The sequence below is a fragment of the Bombina bombina genome, chromosome 6 (genome assembly GCF_027579735.1).
Source record: "Bombina bombina isolate aBomBom1 chromosome 6, aBomBom1.pri, whole genome shotgun sequence".
In the NCBI taxonomy this organism is placed as follows: Eukaryota; Metazoa; Chordata; class Amphibia; order Anura; family Bombinatoridae; genus Bombina; species Bombina bombina.
The window spans coordinates 340,154,349-340,174,738 of NC_069504.1; the positions used below are offsets into that span (position 1 = coordinate 340,154,349).

The window sequence follows — 20,390 nt, forward strand, 5'->3', positions numbered from 1 at the left end:
TGAAAAAAAAATTACAACTAAATTATATTAAATTACATGTTTGAACCACATATAATATTTGATAACAAAATATAAAAAACAAGAACAAAAACCAAAACCTAAGATTAATAATTCATGATGAAAAAGAAGAAACTCTATGATTGAAATACTCAAAATGAAATATAAAAAATGAGATAAAAATAATATATAAAAAAAGTTATTTTTTTTTTTTTTTTTAAGAAAAGGGCATTGATATAAATATCAAATAGGTACAATAATTGTATACTTATAAAGTCTGAGAGCTCCAATTATGCAGCAGTTGCTGCTTTGGAGGCCAATCATTTAAGGCACGCCAGAAACGTAAGTTAAGAAATAATTCTTTAACCTGTCCGCCACCTAAAAGGTAGCAGATTGAAATCCTCCCAATCCGATACAGAGCCAGATTACGAGTGGTGCGCTAACTGCTGCGTGCAAGTGATATTGTGGCTTTTTGCACGTCTTAAGTCGCAAATTACAAGTTGAAAGTAAACGCATTCGCTCGAGCACAATTGAATTTAGTCCTCAGACCTCTGGTTAACTGTTACGTTTGAATAACAAGTTGCATTAAAAACATCAAAATTACATTAAAAAGAACAGATGCACTCATAATAACACCATCTAATAAAATGTATTAAAAAATAAAATTGCATAAAAAAGTTATAAGGGCTCAAAGATATGAGGCAGGCAAAAGGCTTTAACATAGCTATACATACATGTACATGTCTAAATATGTGTGTGTGTGTATATATATATATATATATATATATATATATTTATATTTATAAATATATATTTATATATGTGTGTACATATGTATTTTCAGACATATATACACATATAAACACATAAATACAAATAAACACATATATAGACATGTGAATTGGAGCCCTTTGCTGTTAAATGGACACTGAACCCAATTTTTTTCTTTCATGATTCAGATAGAGCATGCAATTTTAAGCAACTTTCTAATTTACTTCTATTATCATTTTTTTCTTGTTCTTTTGCTATCTTTATTTGAAAATAATGCAATTTTCTTCACATAGGGGAATATGTTCTAAGTATTTATAAATAGATATACCTAAATATATCTGTTTGTCTATATATCAGTACACGCTACAATACAGTTATTTTTTATTTTACCAGTATGCACAATATTTATTTGTGTTTTTGTTTTCTCCCAAAATGTTATATCGCAAATTTAGGGCATGATTACATATGGAGTGCTAACGTTTGCATGAGAGCGATATCGGGTTTTCGCATTTGCGCTCATATTAGTTGAAAGTAAATGCAAACGCGTGAGCACAATCTCAATTTACGCTAGAATGATTACCACAACCTCAGTGCTCTGGTTAATTATTTAGTGAAAATAAAAAGTGTCACAAAACATCAAAAATACATTACAAAGTACAGTTACACCCATGATAAGAAAATGATTTAAAAAAATATTGCATATAAAAGTTATAAGGGCTCAAACATATGAGATCTCAGGTGTTAGAGAAAAAAAAGGTAGGTAAAGATTAACATAGAGATACATACATATACATGTTTAAAGATGTGTGTGTGTGTACATATGTATTTATATGTGTATATAAGTATACACATATAAACAAATACAAACTGTACATATGCACACATATATAGGCATATATATAAGTGCATTTGAGCTATTTGCAGTCAAGTATATGAAAACATGTAAAAGCACATTTATGCAATATTTATTTTTAATAAATGTTTTAAGTATGTATTTAATGTAAATATTTCACATTCCACTGTTCTGCACATAGCACAATATGTTCTAAGTATTTTTAAATACATATTCCTATATATATCTTTCTATATCTATACCTATATATAATCATCTTCATATATATAGGTATAGTTATATATTGTACCAAAATACCATCAGATATATGTAGAACAATGTTTTTATGAATAAACATATTCTTCTATGTGAAAAAACATTGAAATGTGAAATATTCATATTTTTATGTTGGGTTAGCACTTATGAGAATATGCTTTCAGGTTACCGCGCAAGAGGGGTGTTTTCCACTTTTTAGATTTTTGTGCGCATCAGGATAGCGCATGAGCAAGAACTTTTTACTTTCAACTTATAATATGGGGGCAACCTGAAGTGCGCAAAAAGTTTACTTCTAGCGCAGTTGTGAGCGAGTGAAAGTGCTAAATAGCGCTCCACTCTTAATCTGGCTCTAAGCATTTCCACAAAAACATTTTTTCTTCTAATATTTTTTTTTCTACCTAGAATCATACTCAAGAGCACACATCAGATCCACGTTTTAAATGTTTAATGTGCCTTTAAAAAAAAGTAATACGCAAACTGAACCAACATTTCTCTAAACTCTTAATCAGTATCAAATTCTCCCCTTCCCTTTTTACTCCACACACTTGAAGGTTATTTACTACTTTATTCTACTTCTTTGCTTTATGAAAAAGCTTTGTGGTCTCCTATCTTTTGAACTTCATTTTTCTTTTATTGGCGTGTCTGATATGAGCCTCAGCACCTGCAAGCTGCATACTCATGTTACAGTGCATACATTTTGACACCCTAAATAATCCTGCAAGGTTTTTGATGCACCTGCTTCACAACATCTAATTTTCTTGGCAGACGGAGGCCTTTTCTTTAGTTCAAGTATTTATGTTTTGGCACTAATTCTTAGTGACAAATCTGTAGCTGTGATCAAGATTAGGAAACATGCAGTATCAATGTTATATTACTGGCATGTAAAACTTTAGATTTTGGCAACTGCGTTAATTCATGATTTAGATCATATACTTTAGTATAAAGTCCAGTCGACTTTTTTTTGGGCATCATGCCATAGATATAATCATTTTAAAGGATTAAGTATATGCATCAATGTTGACAACAGTTTAGTAGCTTAGTGAAGCCGAATGAGTTTATTGCTTAGAAACGTATAGCTGTGTTAGTGCAATAAGTCAGTATAGCAGTTTATTTTGTCAAGGCAGTGATCATCACAGATAAAAAATAGTTATGTAATATATTTTGGATGAAATACCAAGATTTATTTATTTTACTGATATACAAATAAAGAAAATCATGTTCTAATCAAATTCCACCAAATTTCACCATTTGTGAAAATAGTAACGTGACATATATTATAATATATATATATATATATATATATATATATATATATTAGATGTGTTGTTTTAGCAATGGTATAATGACCATATATAATTATTTATCAGTCTCTTTATCAGAATACAAACAGAAAATACAGGATATTTGTATGCAGTATTAAAAAAACTAAAAAAAATCAGAAAAAAAACTGCTTCTATAGGCTAAAGTGGCAAGTATTCAGTGTGACCCCCCCTTACATTTGAGCAATAGCAGGAACCTGGCTCTCAATGGCTCTCATAAACCTAAATGGAATGGAACCCTACTTAATGTCATTGGTAACATCTGTATTTGTCCTACTATTTCATGTCAAAATGACTGCTGGTATGAGTTTAATTCATTGGAATCTTGCTAATAAGACCAACTTTCAATCACATTATTCCATTCAAAATGCCAAATATCACATATTTGACAAACATAAAATCATACTTTTCAATCAGCAAGGCCACTCTCAAAGGGAAATCAGCAAACAAACTAGATACTCAAGATGTGGTATTCAAGTTGTTATAAAGAAATTTTAAGAATCAGGAGTGGTCAAGGACAAAAAAAGGACTGGAACTTTCAAAATCTGATGAGAAGTTTCTCAGAGTCTCTTCTTTGAGAGACCAGAAGAAGTCCAGCAAGGACCTGGCCCAGCATTTAGCAGCTTTATCGGGATGCCAAGTTGACCCTTCTACAGTCTGAAGAAGCTTTATTTGTCAAATTTGGAGCTTCGGATTGATTCGAATTTCTGAATTACCGTCGAATTATGGACTAATCACAATTACACTAGTATTGTACAGTATATTAGGTTATATCTCTCTGCTATGGGTTACACCTAATATTGCAGTATATAATAGAAGTCTAATACACAGCACATCCCACCTAACATATACCGAACTTCTGAATTTACAAATCAAATCCAAACCGAATACATCCAAATTTATTTGAATCCGAAACAAATGCATTCAAATGTATCCGAATTAGAATTGATACGAAAACGAATTTTTTTTAGAGGCTTCTAATGTGGGCCACACCATGTCGTACTGTCTTCTTCCTAGAATTGAACTCTGGGCCAATCTAGCCGCTTGATAGTAATCCCACAAGTTTGGGAACCCTACTCCCCCCTAGCTGTCTGTGCCGTGTAAGAATGAGGCCTTAAATAGGATAACAGTTGTGATTGTAACATGTCTAAATCTTTTTTGTGTACTTTAATCGGCAGTGTTCTGAAGAGGTATAGTAGTCTGGGCAATATATTCATGAGGTGAGTTTTCCATACCATGAAAAACCAGAGTGTTGCCATTTAGATATGTCCTTCTTTATAGTTTTGAATAGTGTAAGATAATTAGCCTGATATAATTTATCGAAGTCTGGTGTTAATCTCACTCCTAAGTACTTAATAGAGTCCTTCACCCATTTAAAGTCAAAGTTAACCTCAATAAGCTTTATTGTGTGTTTGGGGATGTTGATAGGAAGGGCTTCGCATTTATCCGCGTTAATTTTGTATCCTGAGATAGTGGAAAATGTATTTAGAATGTTATATAGAATAGGTAGGGAAGTCAGTGGACTGGTCAGGGTCAACAGGACATCACCTGCAAATAATGTTACCTTTTACGATCTCCCTCTCACCTCTAGGCCCCTGACCTTGACCTCTCTACGGATGGTCTTGGCCAGGGGTTCTATACATATCGCAAAAAGCAAGGGGGACAGCGGGCAACCCTGCCGTGTTCCATTTAAAATATCAAAGGTATGTGATTGATGGCCAATCGCTCTAACAAATGCAGTTAGGGAGGAGTATAGTGTTTTTATTGCGGAGACAAAGGGCCCACAAAATCCCATCTCACTCAGGACAGCCAACATGTACCCCCAGTCTATCCAGTCGAATGCCTTCTCCACGTCCAGAGAAAGGAGCAGAGAAGGCACTCCATGAACTTTAAGATAATCTAACACCGACACCATCCTCCGCACATTGTCTGGGGCTTCCCTATCCTTAATAAAACCAACTTTATCGGGATGTATAATATTGGGGAGTATATGTTTCAATCTGTTGGCTAAACGTTTTGTGACAATTGTAATGTCCTGGTTTATCAGGGAGATTGGTCTATAGCTAGAACAGTGTTTTGGGTTTTTCCCTGGTTTCGGGATAACCACGATTTTGGCTTGAAGTAAATCTTTAGGCAATGGTTTGCCCTCCAAGACATGATTTGCAAATTGTGTGAGGTGTGGAACCAATGTACTTGTGAATAGCTTATAGTACTCTCCAGGCAAGCCATCTGGCCCTGGAGCTTTCCCTGGTTTAAGCTCTTTGATTGCCTGGATAATTTCAGTATGAGTGATCGTGGAATTTAGCATTTCTCTATCTGTATCTGTAATTTTCCTCAATTTCGCCTTAGTGAGAAAGTCATTAAGTAATTCCCTAGTAGGAGTGCTATTGTCTATCTTTTTGCCATCGTATAATATTCTGTAAAATGAAGCAAAGGCATCTACTATTTCTTGAGGGTGAGTTGTCTCCCATCCTCTCTATGTATAGTGGGGATCGATATAGCTGTGTAATTGTCCCTATTTTTTTTGGCTAAATATTTGTCTGGTTTGTTGGTGTATAAAAGATACTGTGTTTTCATTCTATGTGCATATTTTACAGATTGAGCCATGAGAATCGTGTTAAGCTGATGCCTTTTTTGTTGTAACTGTTTTAAAATGGCAGTGGCCGATGTTAGTTTATGTCTCTTTTCCAGCATCTCAATATCTTTAGTTAGATTATCCACCATAGAATTTCTTTTCTTTTTGAGTGTCACTTTCTCTTTTATAAGTATACCTCTAATGGCTGTCTTATGAGCCGCCATACAGAAATCGGATTATCAGTGGTTCCCTGATTAATGTTCCAATATTCCCCCATAACCTGTGTTGTGTGTGCCTTTGTTTGTGGGTCCCTAAGGCAAGACGGATCAAATGTCCAATTCTGGGTTCTATTGAAATCTTTTATGCCCTGAAGTAGGACCTGAGTGATGGAGTGATCCGACCATGTGCAAACATGAATATTGGCGGATATGAGTAGGGGGACTAGGATCTGGCTAATCATAATGTAATCTAACTTAGAGTAACTATTGTGTGCTGCTGAGAAAAAAAGTTGAGTCCGTTGTGACTCCATATAAAGATTTCCATGTATCAACCAGAGTGTGTGGGGACAGGGAGCTCAGGACCGCAGTAGCCGTTGATCGTAATCTAGCCTGTTTTTTGGAAGGATGTAAGTTTAGTGGGTACTTAAGTGCCTGGATGTCAATATTAAAGTCTCCTGCCATTATAATTTGGATATGTGACCAATCTGTCAGCAGACATGTGATGTCTTGGAAGAATACATCTTGCCTCTCATTCGGGGCGTAAACATTACAAACAGAACATCCACTCCCTGAATCTGACCCTGTAACAACAAGTATCTGCCCTCTTTATCTGATATAGTTCTGGTATGAACAAAATGTAGTGAGGAATGCCCCAGTATCGATATCACCCTTTTCTTTGTCTCAGGAGTGGAATTATAATGTTGCTGGAAGCCCCTGGACCAATATTTAGGTATGAGTGGTTTAATGAAGTGGGTTTCTTGTAAGAAAATCACATTTGCATGTAGTTTTCTGTATTGGTGAAGTGCTGTGCGTCTTTTGGGGTCTGTGTTCAGCCCTCTCACATTATGTGAGACTAGATTAATTGTGGGGAGAGCCATAAGTGTGTATTGTGTCTGTGTGGTCTGATATCATTAGAGGACCTCAAACGGGGTTTAGTCAAGGGAGGATGTCAGACAAGCTGTAGCTCTGACCTAGGGATGGTATTTAAATAAGCAGAAGGGGTAAAAGAGGAGGTAGCAAGTGGATCGTCCTATTCACAGTGACCAGCAAAAAAACAACAAAATAATAACAAACAAAACAAAAATGTACATCGAACAATAATACTGAACTGGGCAGCTAGGTGTCCATGCATTTGTGCAAAATCAACATAGGTAAATGCAGTGTAGTTAGAATAAGCATGTCAAAATACGACTTTTGAACATTATTGCCATAAACAGCCTAAAGGTTGTCGCGAGAGCAAAACACCAGTCTCTGCTAGGTCTCACATTCCACACATCAACTTTTACAACATTACCCATAGGAACAGTTCAGGTCTTGAATTTTTTCTTCTTCGTTACTCTGGTCCATCTGGCTTTCCTCGTAGACGTATGTGGTTCTTGAGAATCAGAGTGTTGTGGAGGGGAGGAATCTTGTGGCATATTAGGTGGATCCAAGTTCAAGTATTTACAAATCTCTGGGATATCTTGCTCTGATTTAAGAGTGAATAGCTTGTTATTGTAGGATATGTGTAAGGCAAAGGGGTATCCCCATCTGTATGGGATGTTATGTTTCCTTAGTAATGAAGTGAGAGGCCGGAGAGTGTACCTTCGCTGAAGAGTGTGAGCACATAAGTCCTGGTAAAACTGGACAATGGATCCCTGGAATTTAAAAGGCTGATGTTTTCTAGAGGCTGACATGATAGTTTCTCTATCAGGGAATCGCAGCATTCTAACGATGACATCCCTTGGTTGGAGGCCTTCTTTAGGCTTAGGCTTCAAAGCCCTGTGGGCTCTTTCAATCGAGAAATCAGATTCTCCTTCTTCATCTGTAATAGCCTTAAAGAGACGTGTTAGATAGGAGAGCAACTCTGTGGTATCTATGCTCTAAGGTACCCCTCTGAACCTAATGTTGTTTCTTCTATTTCTTCTAGAGTACATTTAGTGTGGATTTGTCTCTTTTTATGTGTTTTTCACATTTCTATAAAGAGAGAGGTTTTTTAATGACTTTCCAGTAACTGCTTGGTATTCATGTTTCTTCACTGTGTTCCTGTACAACAGAATTAAATTATCCCCTGTATTTTATTGCATTAACTAAACAAAACTAGTGAATCGAAGGTGCAGAATAAAATGCATATTCTTAAAAATGAATAGTTTAAAATATTGTGTTTGAAGAGCAAAGACACAGCTACTCACATTTTTTAAATCGAAATTGCATTAAAAATAAATAAATATATGTATATATACAAAAAGGAAGATTTATTCTCTGACAAGTTTATGGTGTTTTGCTTGGCTAAAACCTTTTAAAATGCTTGGTCTTTTGATCTGACACTAATAAAGGTGTCTCGCAAAGGACAGTAATTTCAGACAATTTATTGCAGTTTAATTCTTAATTAAAATATGCTTCATCTGACAAATACAATGGAAACTTGAGAAACATAAGAACTTTTTTTTTTTGTATTCAAGCCTATTTCCAGAATAACTACAATTTGTGCTTTAGTTCTATACACTGCTGATCTTTTTGGTGGAATTGTAATACAACTCTTGTTTCCCTCTCACAGCAAATCAGCAAGAAGGAAAAAATAAAATAAAAAAAATCTGATTTCACAAATCATTCTTAAGAGCTGAACAATTTTCTTGTGTTTTAAATGTTAAAACATCCTCTCTACTGAAAACTGAATTTGTCTTAATGTTCTAAGCCAGGTGAAAATATTTCCTTGCAAAGTTGAATCAAAATTCTACCAAAAAGAGGGCAGTAATTCCTTGCACAAGTCTGAATTGCTGTCCTCATAATGAACTCTGCAATGCAAAAGGATGTCTTTATGTAAAACAAAATGCATGTTAAAAGGAAAAAAAAGGTTCCTTTATTGCTTATTGCATACTTTTTTGTCCTCTTTTTTCAGTCGACTTTTTGGCAAAATACTGCATCTTCAGCCAGGAGAAGTTGGCTGAGTATAAAAGGGCTTTTGAAGCGGTAAGTGTAAATTCAGACTTCTTTTATTTCTTTCTCTTATCCCTCCCCCTTTACTCCTCCTATGTCTGTAGACAGTTAAGCAGAAATAATAAGCGCCGCTGCTAGTGGTACAGGTCCCATGAATTACTCGAACATCAAATGTAACTTTAGAATGTAGGCACGCTTTATTCTTTTGCTAGAACTGTTCCCCAATCCATTCTTTATTTACGTGTCGTGAGCCGGAGCGATGCACAGCCTTTTAGAACACACACACAAAAAAAAAAAGAAGAGACCATTAAATAAATTAAAAGGGACGAGGATGACTAATACAGTACTCTTGGAATCTGCAATTTGATTAGTCTTAATTTAATACACAAAAGCTGCTCTAAATCAGGAGGGGAGCAAAAATCCTCTATAATAACCTACCACAATTAAATTATGTTGATGAGTTTCCTATGCTGGGATTTGAGAAAGTTCTATTTTATAAAGTGATAGGAGAAAAACTAAGTTTAGATAACAATTTTGTAGTTAAATTGAAATATGATAGGTTTAATCTCTAATACACACATACTTAGATACGATACATAAATGTATACATAGAATACATGTTAGCAGTTAACTGTTAAACAGCTTTATTAGCATTACTGTACAACTACTCTTAGGGCTAGATTACAAGTGGCATGCAAATGATTGAGCTAGCGTTTTTTGCAATTGTTTGCGCCCCCTTTCAATTGCGCTGATATTACAAGTGGAGCAAAATCGTGATTTAGCTAGTGCAATCTATATTTACACTCGAATTCTTACCACGATATCAGAGCTTTGGTTAATTGTTTTGTGAAATTAAAGTGTCACAAAACACTTAAAAAATTAAGTACAAAGTACAGTTACACTCATATTAACACTGTCTAATAATTATTTACAAAAAAATATTGCACACAAAAGTTTTGAGGGCTCAAAGATATGAGATCTCTGGTGTTAGAAAAAAAAGCTGCCAAAGGGCTTTAACATTGAGATACTTACATATACATGTCTACAGATATATATATATATATATATATATATATATATATATATATACGGTAGGTTTTTTCCTACTTTTTTTGCTCCATTGACTGCTCTGGGAAATGCAAAAACGCGATCGCAATATTAAAATTTTGACTTTAACAGGCCCATTTATCAAGCTCCGTACGGACAGGAATCGCCGTAAATCAAGCCGATCGAATACGATCAGGTTGATTGACACCTCCCTGCTAGCGGTCGATTGGCCGCAAGTCAGCAGGGGGCGGCGTTGCACCAGCAGCTCTTGTGAGCTGCTGGTGCAATGTTAAATGCGGAGAGTGTATTGCTCTCCGCATTTAGCGAGGTCTTGCGGACCTGATCCGCAGTGTCGGATCAGGTCCGCAAGACCTTTGATAAGTTGGGGCCTAAGCGTGATTTGGGTTACCCCTGGAGAATTTTTTTTTTTCTTTCAACTAAAAATGAATTTCCTAGCTGAGTTTTCGCTTATTTTGAAAATGCAAAATACTGCTCCACTTGTAATCTAGCCCTTAATATAATCTAATACATCGCACTTAAAGGGACATGAAACACCAAAAATTTCTTTCATGATTCAGATAGAGAATAAAATATTACAATTTACGTGTATTATCTAATCATTATTTAGGTATCCTTTTCCTGAATAAATAGCAATGCACATGGGTGAGCCAATAATACGAGGCATCTATGTGCAGCCACCAATCAGCGGCTCCTTAGCTTGTTTAAATATGCTTTTCAACAAAATATATCAAGAGAACGAAGCAAATGAGATAATTTAAGTAAATTGGAAAGTTGTTTAAAATTGCGTGATCTCTCTGAATCATGAAAGAAAAAAAATTGGGTTTCATGTCCTTTTAAGTCTGTTTGCTTTTTAACTACTATTGTTATGTCCACGTATACACATAGGATTTGTTCTGCCTGTGACTGTAACCTCAGCAACTCATGTGCATTTTACTATTTATCACCAAACAGTTCTAGCTTTTGTATGATTTTTTTTGTTTGTTTTTGCAGTAGGATATAAAAATGCTTATAATATTAATGTTTAGTACTGTTTCCTATTCACTCCATTTGAAGAGTTATTTGAAAAGATCATAGAATATATGCATAGAATGTTCATAACATACTAGGGTAATATTTGGCTTGGTTTTATATGTCTTTTCATTCTTTTTAAATATCTGTCATTTTATTTTTTTTAAAAATGCACAAGTTGTGTGTATGATATAACAGGACAATCTGACTGAACACATAAAATAACTGATAATCAGGCATTTCAAAGGGTGTTTTAAACGTGAAGGCTAATTGATTTAATAATAATGATGACTGCCTAATATTTGAATGCAGGTTTTCACTTAACCAATAATATTAATGCATGACATGTGTACAATTAGCATTTTGAGAAATGTTATAATTAACATTTTCAAATGTCTATACACTTAATTACAATAATAAATGAGCATTCTGGAGATTGTACTTGATGTGTACCAGTTTCATGTTTAAATGCATTTAACTATTTTTTTATAAACCATTATTACTTGAAAGAACTCTATTTACTAATCAGCAGTTGAAGAAGTTTCCCAGCCAAAGAACCTGTCCACCTGCGTTTGGGATGCTGCCCACATTTCTGATTGCATAACCAGTTACTTGTGCAGCCTGCCCCTTCTTTCATGCAGACAATCACATCACATCAGAGCAGTGCTTGTCAATCACTCTGGATTAGTGAGTCTGGTTTACCACCAACAAGGTGGTGCAGAGATTGCTGTCTCTTAGCCAGCAGTTAGCAGACTAACACAAGTGAATGTGCATCTCAATCTCCAAAGCTGCATCTATAGCATTGCAGTTTTCTAATGTTTTTTTAAATTTAATGGAATAGCCCAATAGAAACCTTGCTCAATATTATCACAACTCGTCTTATGAATTCAAATAGGTTCTTATATTTCATAAAATAGTTATTTAAGTCCTTAGATTTTGAGGGCAAACACTACTTATTGTGCAAAATTTAGTTAGTACATGGGCAAATCTTTAGTATTCACGTGCAGGTCTACATAAATAACTTAATTAAGTTTACAAACCTTACAAGATCTAGACTTTTTAACTCTCAAAGAGCTTGTTCTTGAAAGCTGAGGTGGCAATCAAGGTCTAAGCCAGAGGTCAGGAACCTTGGCACCCCAGATGTTTTGGAACTACATTTCCCATGATACTCAGCCAGCCTAAAGAGTGTCTGAGCATCATGGTAAATGTAGTTCCAAACCATCTGGGGGGCCAAGGTTGCTGATCCCTGCTCTAAGCAGATGAAAAGATCATGAAGAATAGTTTAAAGCTAACAATCACAGCTGCGTTTTTTTTAATTTTTTTTATTGAGGTTAATGCAAGCATATTACATGTAAAATACAGTCCATTGTTCCAAAAAGTCATGTACAAATTTTTTTTTAACAATCATGAGTTATCTATTATCCATCAAATAGAAGATTCAGGAGTACAGTCACAAGGTGAAATATAGCAATATTTACATCGAAACAGCCTATCATATAATACAATATCTCCTCGACATTATTGACTTTACTTATATAGATGTCATAATTTGGGAAAAAGAACCTATAGAGACAATACCTCATTTAAAATGTTATAGGGTGTGAGGGGGTATATCAAAAACTTCTATGAATAATTACATTTAGACATAGTTGAAGGGATTTTCATATGGGGTCTGTGCCCCTACGCTTAACCAGTAAGCTATATATTGGGGGAAACGGAGCAGATTATGATACAGAGGGTCTATAGCATGTTTTTTTTTTTTTCTGCAGAGCCTGCAACTTTTTTGATAAACACCATAGAACTTTAATTTACATAAACCCTCTAATTAACTATTCAGAACAGACAAATAATTATACAGAGTTACGCAGGACATCAGCCATAATATATCCACTGGGACTTTTAAAACTTACATATCGTAACCCACTCCACATCTCTGAGGCTGAAATAAATTCACCAAGATTCCTTCAGGGAAACAAATATGTCCAAAAGGTTGCAGCAGAACTCTACACAGTTCACCCAACTAGGCTCTCCATAGATATAACCTTACAAGTCCCTTGAGAGGTAATAGATACTTAAGGTAATCCTATAAACTATAAATCTGTCGCGAAGGCACGGGCCCTATGCCCCCACAACAGAAATAAACCCCCAGTAGCTATAACAATGCACTGTATGTACCCAGTGAGATGCTAATGTCCCCTCTATCTAGGGGAAAAAACAGTCTAAGAGATCCCTAGAAATATACATATATTAAATGGAACCAGACTTATAATATGCAAATTGTTAACCTATTGAAGTTGTCAGAACTGGAATATTGTCCAGACTTGGTATGAAAATGAAGGGACTTAGATCTAATAGAATATATTTAACATTTTCTATAGTGCAACCGTGAGCAATCTTTTGGGAATGGGATTATATAACCAGTAGCTATGAAAACAGATCATGAAAATAACATTCTAAAAAGGATTTTAGCTTCTTTTACTAACTTATATCAAGGATGAAAAAGTCAATTAACAACGTCTGTAACTCAAATCCAGTATAAAAGTTAATAAGGGTAGATCTGTCCTTCATGAGGTCAGTGAAAGATGGCATTAGCCTACTCCTATTTTCATCCCAGATGGCTGCCATAGTCTCAAATGATCCGGAGACCGCAATTGCAAGGCAGGGATCTTGAACTCATTATGTTTTAAGTGGCTCCGCTCAGTCTCACGAACGTGGAAACTCCCGGGGGCATAACTCAGCAAAGAGGACAAATGACCCCAGTCACTGCAAAGAGTCAAGGGTTCTTGCAAGCCATTAGATTTAAAGTTAGCAGACTCAAACTTTATGTACCTGTCCACCGACTCCACAGCAGTACTTATTAGAGATGGTATCTCAGATTCGTGGGAACAACTCAGAAGGATCCCTCCAAACATTCCCAGCGGTTTAGGTGGATCGCCCCGAGTTAAGGATGTCCAGCGGGAGACACTGACTCCACTATAGGGAGGCATAGCAGCTGTCTGTGAGATTGCCTCCTTAGGCTGGGTTAGCTGTATCGCGGAGGTTGTCAGAGCAGCGTTGTTTAGGTGAAGCTCTGAAGCAGATAGCGGTGATTCAGCAGCCCTACTGCCTATCCGTTCAAACTGAGAGGTGATCTCCATTATTAGGGTCTGTTCAATTTTCTGCAGACAAAGTTCAAGCTCATGACGCACTTTCGCTCCCCATGTACATATCTCCGCCATCTTGGTAATGCTGTCCGCTGTATCCAGTCTCTGTATTTAGTTTGTAGCCAAACTTAGACGGGTTGCAGTCGGTTTATCCGCTCCTTTAAACTGCATAGATCATTGAGTCTCACAAAATGCGATGTTATATCGCTTCAGTATCAAAAACTTAGGGTAAATAACTTAGAAAAGCTATCTTAGAGAGAGGAGCTTCATGAAGACACGTCCTGTCTTTTCAAAGGCTAGCTCCGCCCCACAGCTGCGTTTTTTTTTTTTTTATGTTCATGGGGCCATTTTATATTAGACTAATTTATTCTGGATATCATAAATAATTATTCAGTAGAACTTATAAAGATTCCTTATTAATGTCACCTCAAAACAAACTTATTTTCCATAAACAGATTCTAATTAGTAAATCATGAACAACAGCATCTAAGTGAATTTTAATAAAGTACTTCTTAGATCTCTGTTGTTCATTAGCAACATTCTGTGTTATAAAAAAAAAAAAAATCAATTAGGTGTAGTAATAACTATAAAAACTATAACATTTTTTGCACTTTTAAGTACTTCAAAATAGAGGAAAATATCCAAAAGATTGGCCTTCTGCTTCTTTGGGATTGTCTTCTAAGGCCTAGTTTATTTTCTTTAAACATTCATATCTTAAGATTTCTATTGACCCCGAACACAAATATTTTTTTAGTGCATCAGTTAATATATCTTCCTTTAAAGGGACAGTGTACTGTGAAATGTTTTGCACTTTAATGTGTTCACAATGACCCATTTTGGGGCAGATTACGAGTTGGATTAATAGTTACATGAGCGCAAAGGGGTTTATTGTGGGTACGCATTTCGGGTTTAGCACTTGTATTACAAATTGAAAATAAATGCACAATTGCGATTTACGCTAGAATAATTACCGCATCATCAGAGCTCTAGTTAACTGTTTTGCAATCCAAAAAAAAGTTGCACAAAACACATCAAAAATACATTACAAAGTACAGTTACACTCATCATAACACTAATATATATATATATATATATATATATATATATATTTTTTTTTTTAAATAAATATGCACAAAAGTTATAAGAGGTCTCAGGTGTGTTAAAAAATGTTTAAATGTGTGTACATATGTATTTATAAGTGTATGTATGTATTTACAGACATATATACACATATAAACACATTTATACTATAATCGCGTTTGTAACGCATCTGTCAATGACGCCAGTTGCACACGCATCCTCAAAGGAATGTTGGCTGCACGAGACAGCCGAAAGAATTTTGGCTGCATGCGCAGCCAAAAGAATCCACCTGGATCCTTACACCACCCTGCTATTTTTAGATTTCCATCTAGATGCAGCGTAGGCAACCCCGAAGCCTTAAAAAAAAAAAAAAAAACACACACAACCGCCCGCAAGAAATAAATAAAAAACATGTAACCGTCCGCACGAAGTATAACAAAAAAACCTACCTGCCCGCACAAACTATAACAAAAAAACCCTAACCTCCTGCACAAAGTATAAACAAACACCTAAACCGCAAACCGCCACATCACAAAATAATAAAGTAATTAACCCCTAATCTGCAAATAACATAATTAAAATATTAACCCTTGAACCGCCAACCCCTTACATCACAATAAACCTAATTAACCTATTAACCCCTAAACCAACAAACCCCCACATTGCAATAAACCTAATTAACCTATTAACCCCTAAACTGCCAAACCCCCACATCGCAATAAACCTAATCAACCCCTAAACTGTCAAACCCCCACATCACAATAAACCTAATTTACCAAATAACCCCTAAACTGCCAAACCCCCACATCACAATAAACCCATTAACCCCTAAACTGCAAATCCTCAACAGCGCAATAAACTTGATTAACCTATTAACCCCTAAACCGCCAACCCCCCCACAACGCAAATAACTAATTTAATACTAAGCCCCCTAACCTAACACCCCCTAAATTAACCCCAATACCAAGTTACACTTAAATAAAACCCAACATTAAATTGCAAAAAAATAATCTAAAATTACAAAAAATAAAAAACTCTAAAATTACAGAAAAAAATTAACAAAATTATCAAAAATAAAAAAAATTAAACCTTATCCCAATGAAAATAAAAAAGCTCCCTCAAAATAAAAACACCCCTAAACTAAACTACCAATAGCCCTTAAAAGGTCCTTTGTAGGGCATTACCCTAAGTTAAACAGCTCTTTTACATTTAAAAATTACTAAATCCCCCCGCCCTAACAGTAAAACCCTGCACCCACCAAAATTAAAAAAACTAACACTAAAAGAACCTAAACTACCCATTGCCACTAAATGGGCATTTGTTAGGGCATTGCCCTAAAAATGGCATTCAGCTCTTTTACTGCCCTTAAAAGGGCAATCAGCTCTTTTCCAGCCCATTAAATCCCTAGTCTTAAAAAAAAAAAAAAAAAAAAAAAAAAAAAAAGAATCCTAGCACTAAGCCCCAAATAGGTACTAACCATTCCTGAAGTCTGGCAGAGAAGGTCTTCTTTCAGGCGGCTCCATCATCTTCTATCTTCATCTGGAGCATATGCAGCGCGGATCGGAGGTGTGGAGCTGGCTTCCCCAATGCGTGTATCCTCAGCGGCGATCCTCAACGGCAGCGGTCCTCGGCGGCGTAGAGGCTCCTCTTCATGCGATCGTCCGTTGCACACTTAAGATTGAATGCAAGGTACCCCATATTTATTGGGGTACCTTGCATTCCTATTAGCTGACATTTTGAAATCAGCCAATAGGATGAGAGTTACTGAAATCTTATTGGCTGATTTGAACAACCATTAGGATTTCAGTAGCTCTAATCCTATTGGCGAATTTCAAAATTTTAGCCAATTGGAATGCAAGGTACCCCAAATTGATTGCGATACCTTGCATTTAATCTTTAGTGTACCACAGACATCGGATGAAGAAGAGTCTCCATGCCACCGAGGACAGCCACCGAGGATCCACGCGTCGGGGAAGAAAGCTCCGCACCTCTGTTCCGTGCTGCCATTGAGGATCCACAGCTCTGCACCTCCACTCTGCGCCACCTTCACTCTAGATGATTTGTTTAGGTAAAAGAGCTGTTTAACTTAGGGCAATGTCATAAAAAAACCCTTTTAAGGGCTATTGGAAGTTTAGTATTAGATTAGGGGGTGTTTTTATTTGGGGGGGGATTTTTTATTTTTATAGGGGTATTAGTTTAGGTTTACATTTTTTATTTTGGATAGTTTTGTTTATTTTTTTCTGTAATTTTACATTTTTTATTTTTTGTAATTTTAGCTTTGGGAGTTGTAGTTTTTTTTTTAAAATGGACTGTCCTCTGGTATGTCTAGATATATATTGTACCAAAATACCACCAGATATATGTAGAAATACTTTCAACTTGTAATATGCGCGGTACCCGACACGCACAAAAAATAAACAAAGTCAAGCACAGCTAATGCACAAGCAGGAGCAATAATTAGAGGTCCACTCTTTTTTTTTATTTAATTTTTTTGCTGCTTTGACTTCTATGGGTTAATACAACAGCTGTTTAACTTAGGGCAATGTCATAAAAAAACCCTTTTAAGGGCTATTGGAAGTTTAGTATTAGATTAGGGGGTGTTTTTATTTGGGGGGGATTTTTTATTTTTATAGGGGTATTAGTTTAGGTTTACATTTTTTATTTTGGATAGTTTTGTTTATTTTTTTCTGTAATTTTACATTTTTTATTTTTTGTAATTTTAGCTTTGGGAGTTGTAGTTTTTTTTTTAAAATGGACTGTCCTCTGGTATGTATAGATATATATTGTACCAAAATACCACCAGATATATGTAGAAATACTTTCAACTTGTAATATGCGCGGTACCCGACACCCACAAAAAATAAACAAAGTCAAGCACAGCTAATGCACAAGCAGGAGCAATAATTAGAGGTCCACTCTTTTTTTTTATTTAATTTTTTTGCTGCTTTGACTTCTATGGGTTAATACATTAAAATGATCACGATATTCAATGTTCGGGTTTTTGCTCACATCAGGCGTGCAAGTAAAAAAACATTTTACTTTCAACTTGTAATACAAGCTCTACCCGATGCACACAAAAACCTTACTTCTAGAGAAGTTAGCATGCGAGTGGGAGCAGTAAATAATGCTCCACTTGTAATCTGGTCCTTTATCTGCTTGAGTGTGCTACATTGTTTACAAAGTGGTCCTTTATCTTTATGTTGTCATTTTAAATATTTGTTTTTGACTGATGAGATCACCACCTGTACTGCTATAATGCAACTGTGTTTTCTGTAGAGACAGAAGCATAAATGTTACCTTCCAGTAAGGGGTGGGGGAGAAATATTTTTATTTCTGAATTAGCTGGTTTGCTTATTGAATCATCACCCATAATTTTTGTATATATATAGAAAGACAACATGAGCAGGCCTGCTCTTTCTTTAGGGTCAGACCATTTAAATATGCATTTCGTTGAGAACAATAGGTGATGTTTTCATTTTACAGTATAGTGTCTCTTTAAGCTTTAATTAGGGCTATATTACTACTGTTGGAAAAAAAGAGCACTGTTGCGCTCTAACAAGTTAAATCAAATTACATTTTTATTTTTGCTCATATTACAAGTTGAAAGTATTTTTTTTAGCACTCAAGTTAAAGTCTAGGGCATGCTAACATCTGGATGTCGGATAGCATGGGTGTGCTAAATCCTTTCCATAACACATGTCTGTGGGGGTGCACTGAAAAACTCACGGCAGCTATCAATTGTGCGCTAAACCCCTGCTCAAGTAGTGGAATTCTTTACATAGTGCAGCTAAAAGCTATGGTGTTGTATTGAAATGTAACACATACATATACTGTACATATATACACACACACATACAAATACACAAACATATATACATATACAGACACACACACATATAGATATATACACATACAAATACACACACTTACATATATACCCAAATATACGTATATACACACACATACACACACATACATAAAGTACATATATACAGACACATATAGATATATATATACACATACAAATACACACACATACATATATATATATACACATACAAATACACACACATACATACATATACACACATATACATATATACACATACAAATACACCCACATATACATATATACATATATATATATATATATACATATACACACATACATATACTGTATATACATACATAGACATACATATACACTTTTGAGGCTTTCCTAGTCCAGCACTTTGTCAGACAGTTACCATATCCCTTTACATTACTGTTGTAACATTTTTTTCAGTAATAAACCTTTATTTTACTTTTAATATGTGAAAATATAAGTTTAAAAAAAATATTTTAGGGGGCTGAGCCAACTACCTAAGTGGCCGGATGTGCACTGCAAGAGCTCCGGTTCTCAATCCTGATATTAGGGGTAAAATCATAATTTCACAGCCTTACTGAAGACTCCTACAAGATTCCTTAATAAATCATCCTGCTAATCAAGTCTGGGCATCTGCATAGCACATTTAATCCTAACTTAAGCCTTATAACGCAGCCACAAAGGTACAGACTGCAGGCGTAGTCACTGGAAGACCAGAGATAGCTATAGCAATTAGCAGCCCATAACACCCACACGGCGGCTCACTATTTGCACCCAGCCTACTGAACTAAGCTATTGAAGCAGCCTTAGAAGCCATACCAGTTGCGGTATTGATTTCTCTAAAAAGGAAAATGGCGGCTGTTGAGGACTGGGAGTCACTAGCTTTGGGCTTTATCAAGACCTCCTTCCGGCTTCTAGAGGCGCAGCTGATCAGGGTTTTTGCTGAGACAACCCATAGCTGTTTTCTAACTACCCAGGCTGTACAAGGATGAGGAATACATAACATGGGAGAAGTTGTACTGGACACAGCTGCTGACACGTATAATGCCAGTGCGGAGGCACTACTCCAAAACGTAAAGCCGTACCAGCAAATTCAGGCCACAAGAGGGAGGATAGTGGACCAGCGGAAATCCTGTTTCTCTCTTGTGGAGCGGCATTACGCTGCATTACTCATTAACCCCAGAGGAGGCATTGTGTGAGCCCCAGAACACTTGCAGTAGCGAGATTACCTTTTCCCTGATCGCACAATCAGATCTGCCTATGGAGTTCTGTGGTGGACACAATTGGTTTGCTTCTATTAACACTGCATTTATTTTCTTAAC

At 35.7% G+C, this 20,390-nt stretch overlaps 1 protein-coding gene across 1 annotated transcript in view; it reads left to right on the top strand.

The window, feature by feature from the left end:
• Positions 1–20,390, top strand: part of LOC128664420 (uncharacterized) — a 401,731-nt gene that overhangs the window by 327,062 nt on the left and 54,279 nt on the right. Inside the window, exon 11 of the mRNA XM_053719251.1 lies at positions 8,867–8,937. Within this exon, the coding sequence (XP_053575226.1) occupies positions 8,867–8,937 (71 nt within the window). The remainder of the gene's footprint in view (positions 1–8,866; positions 8,938–20,390) is intronic.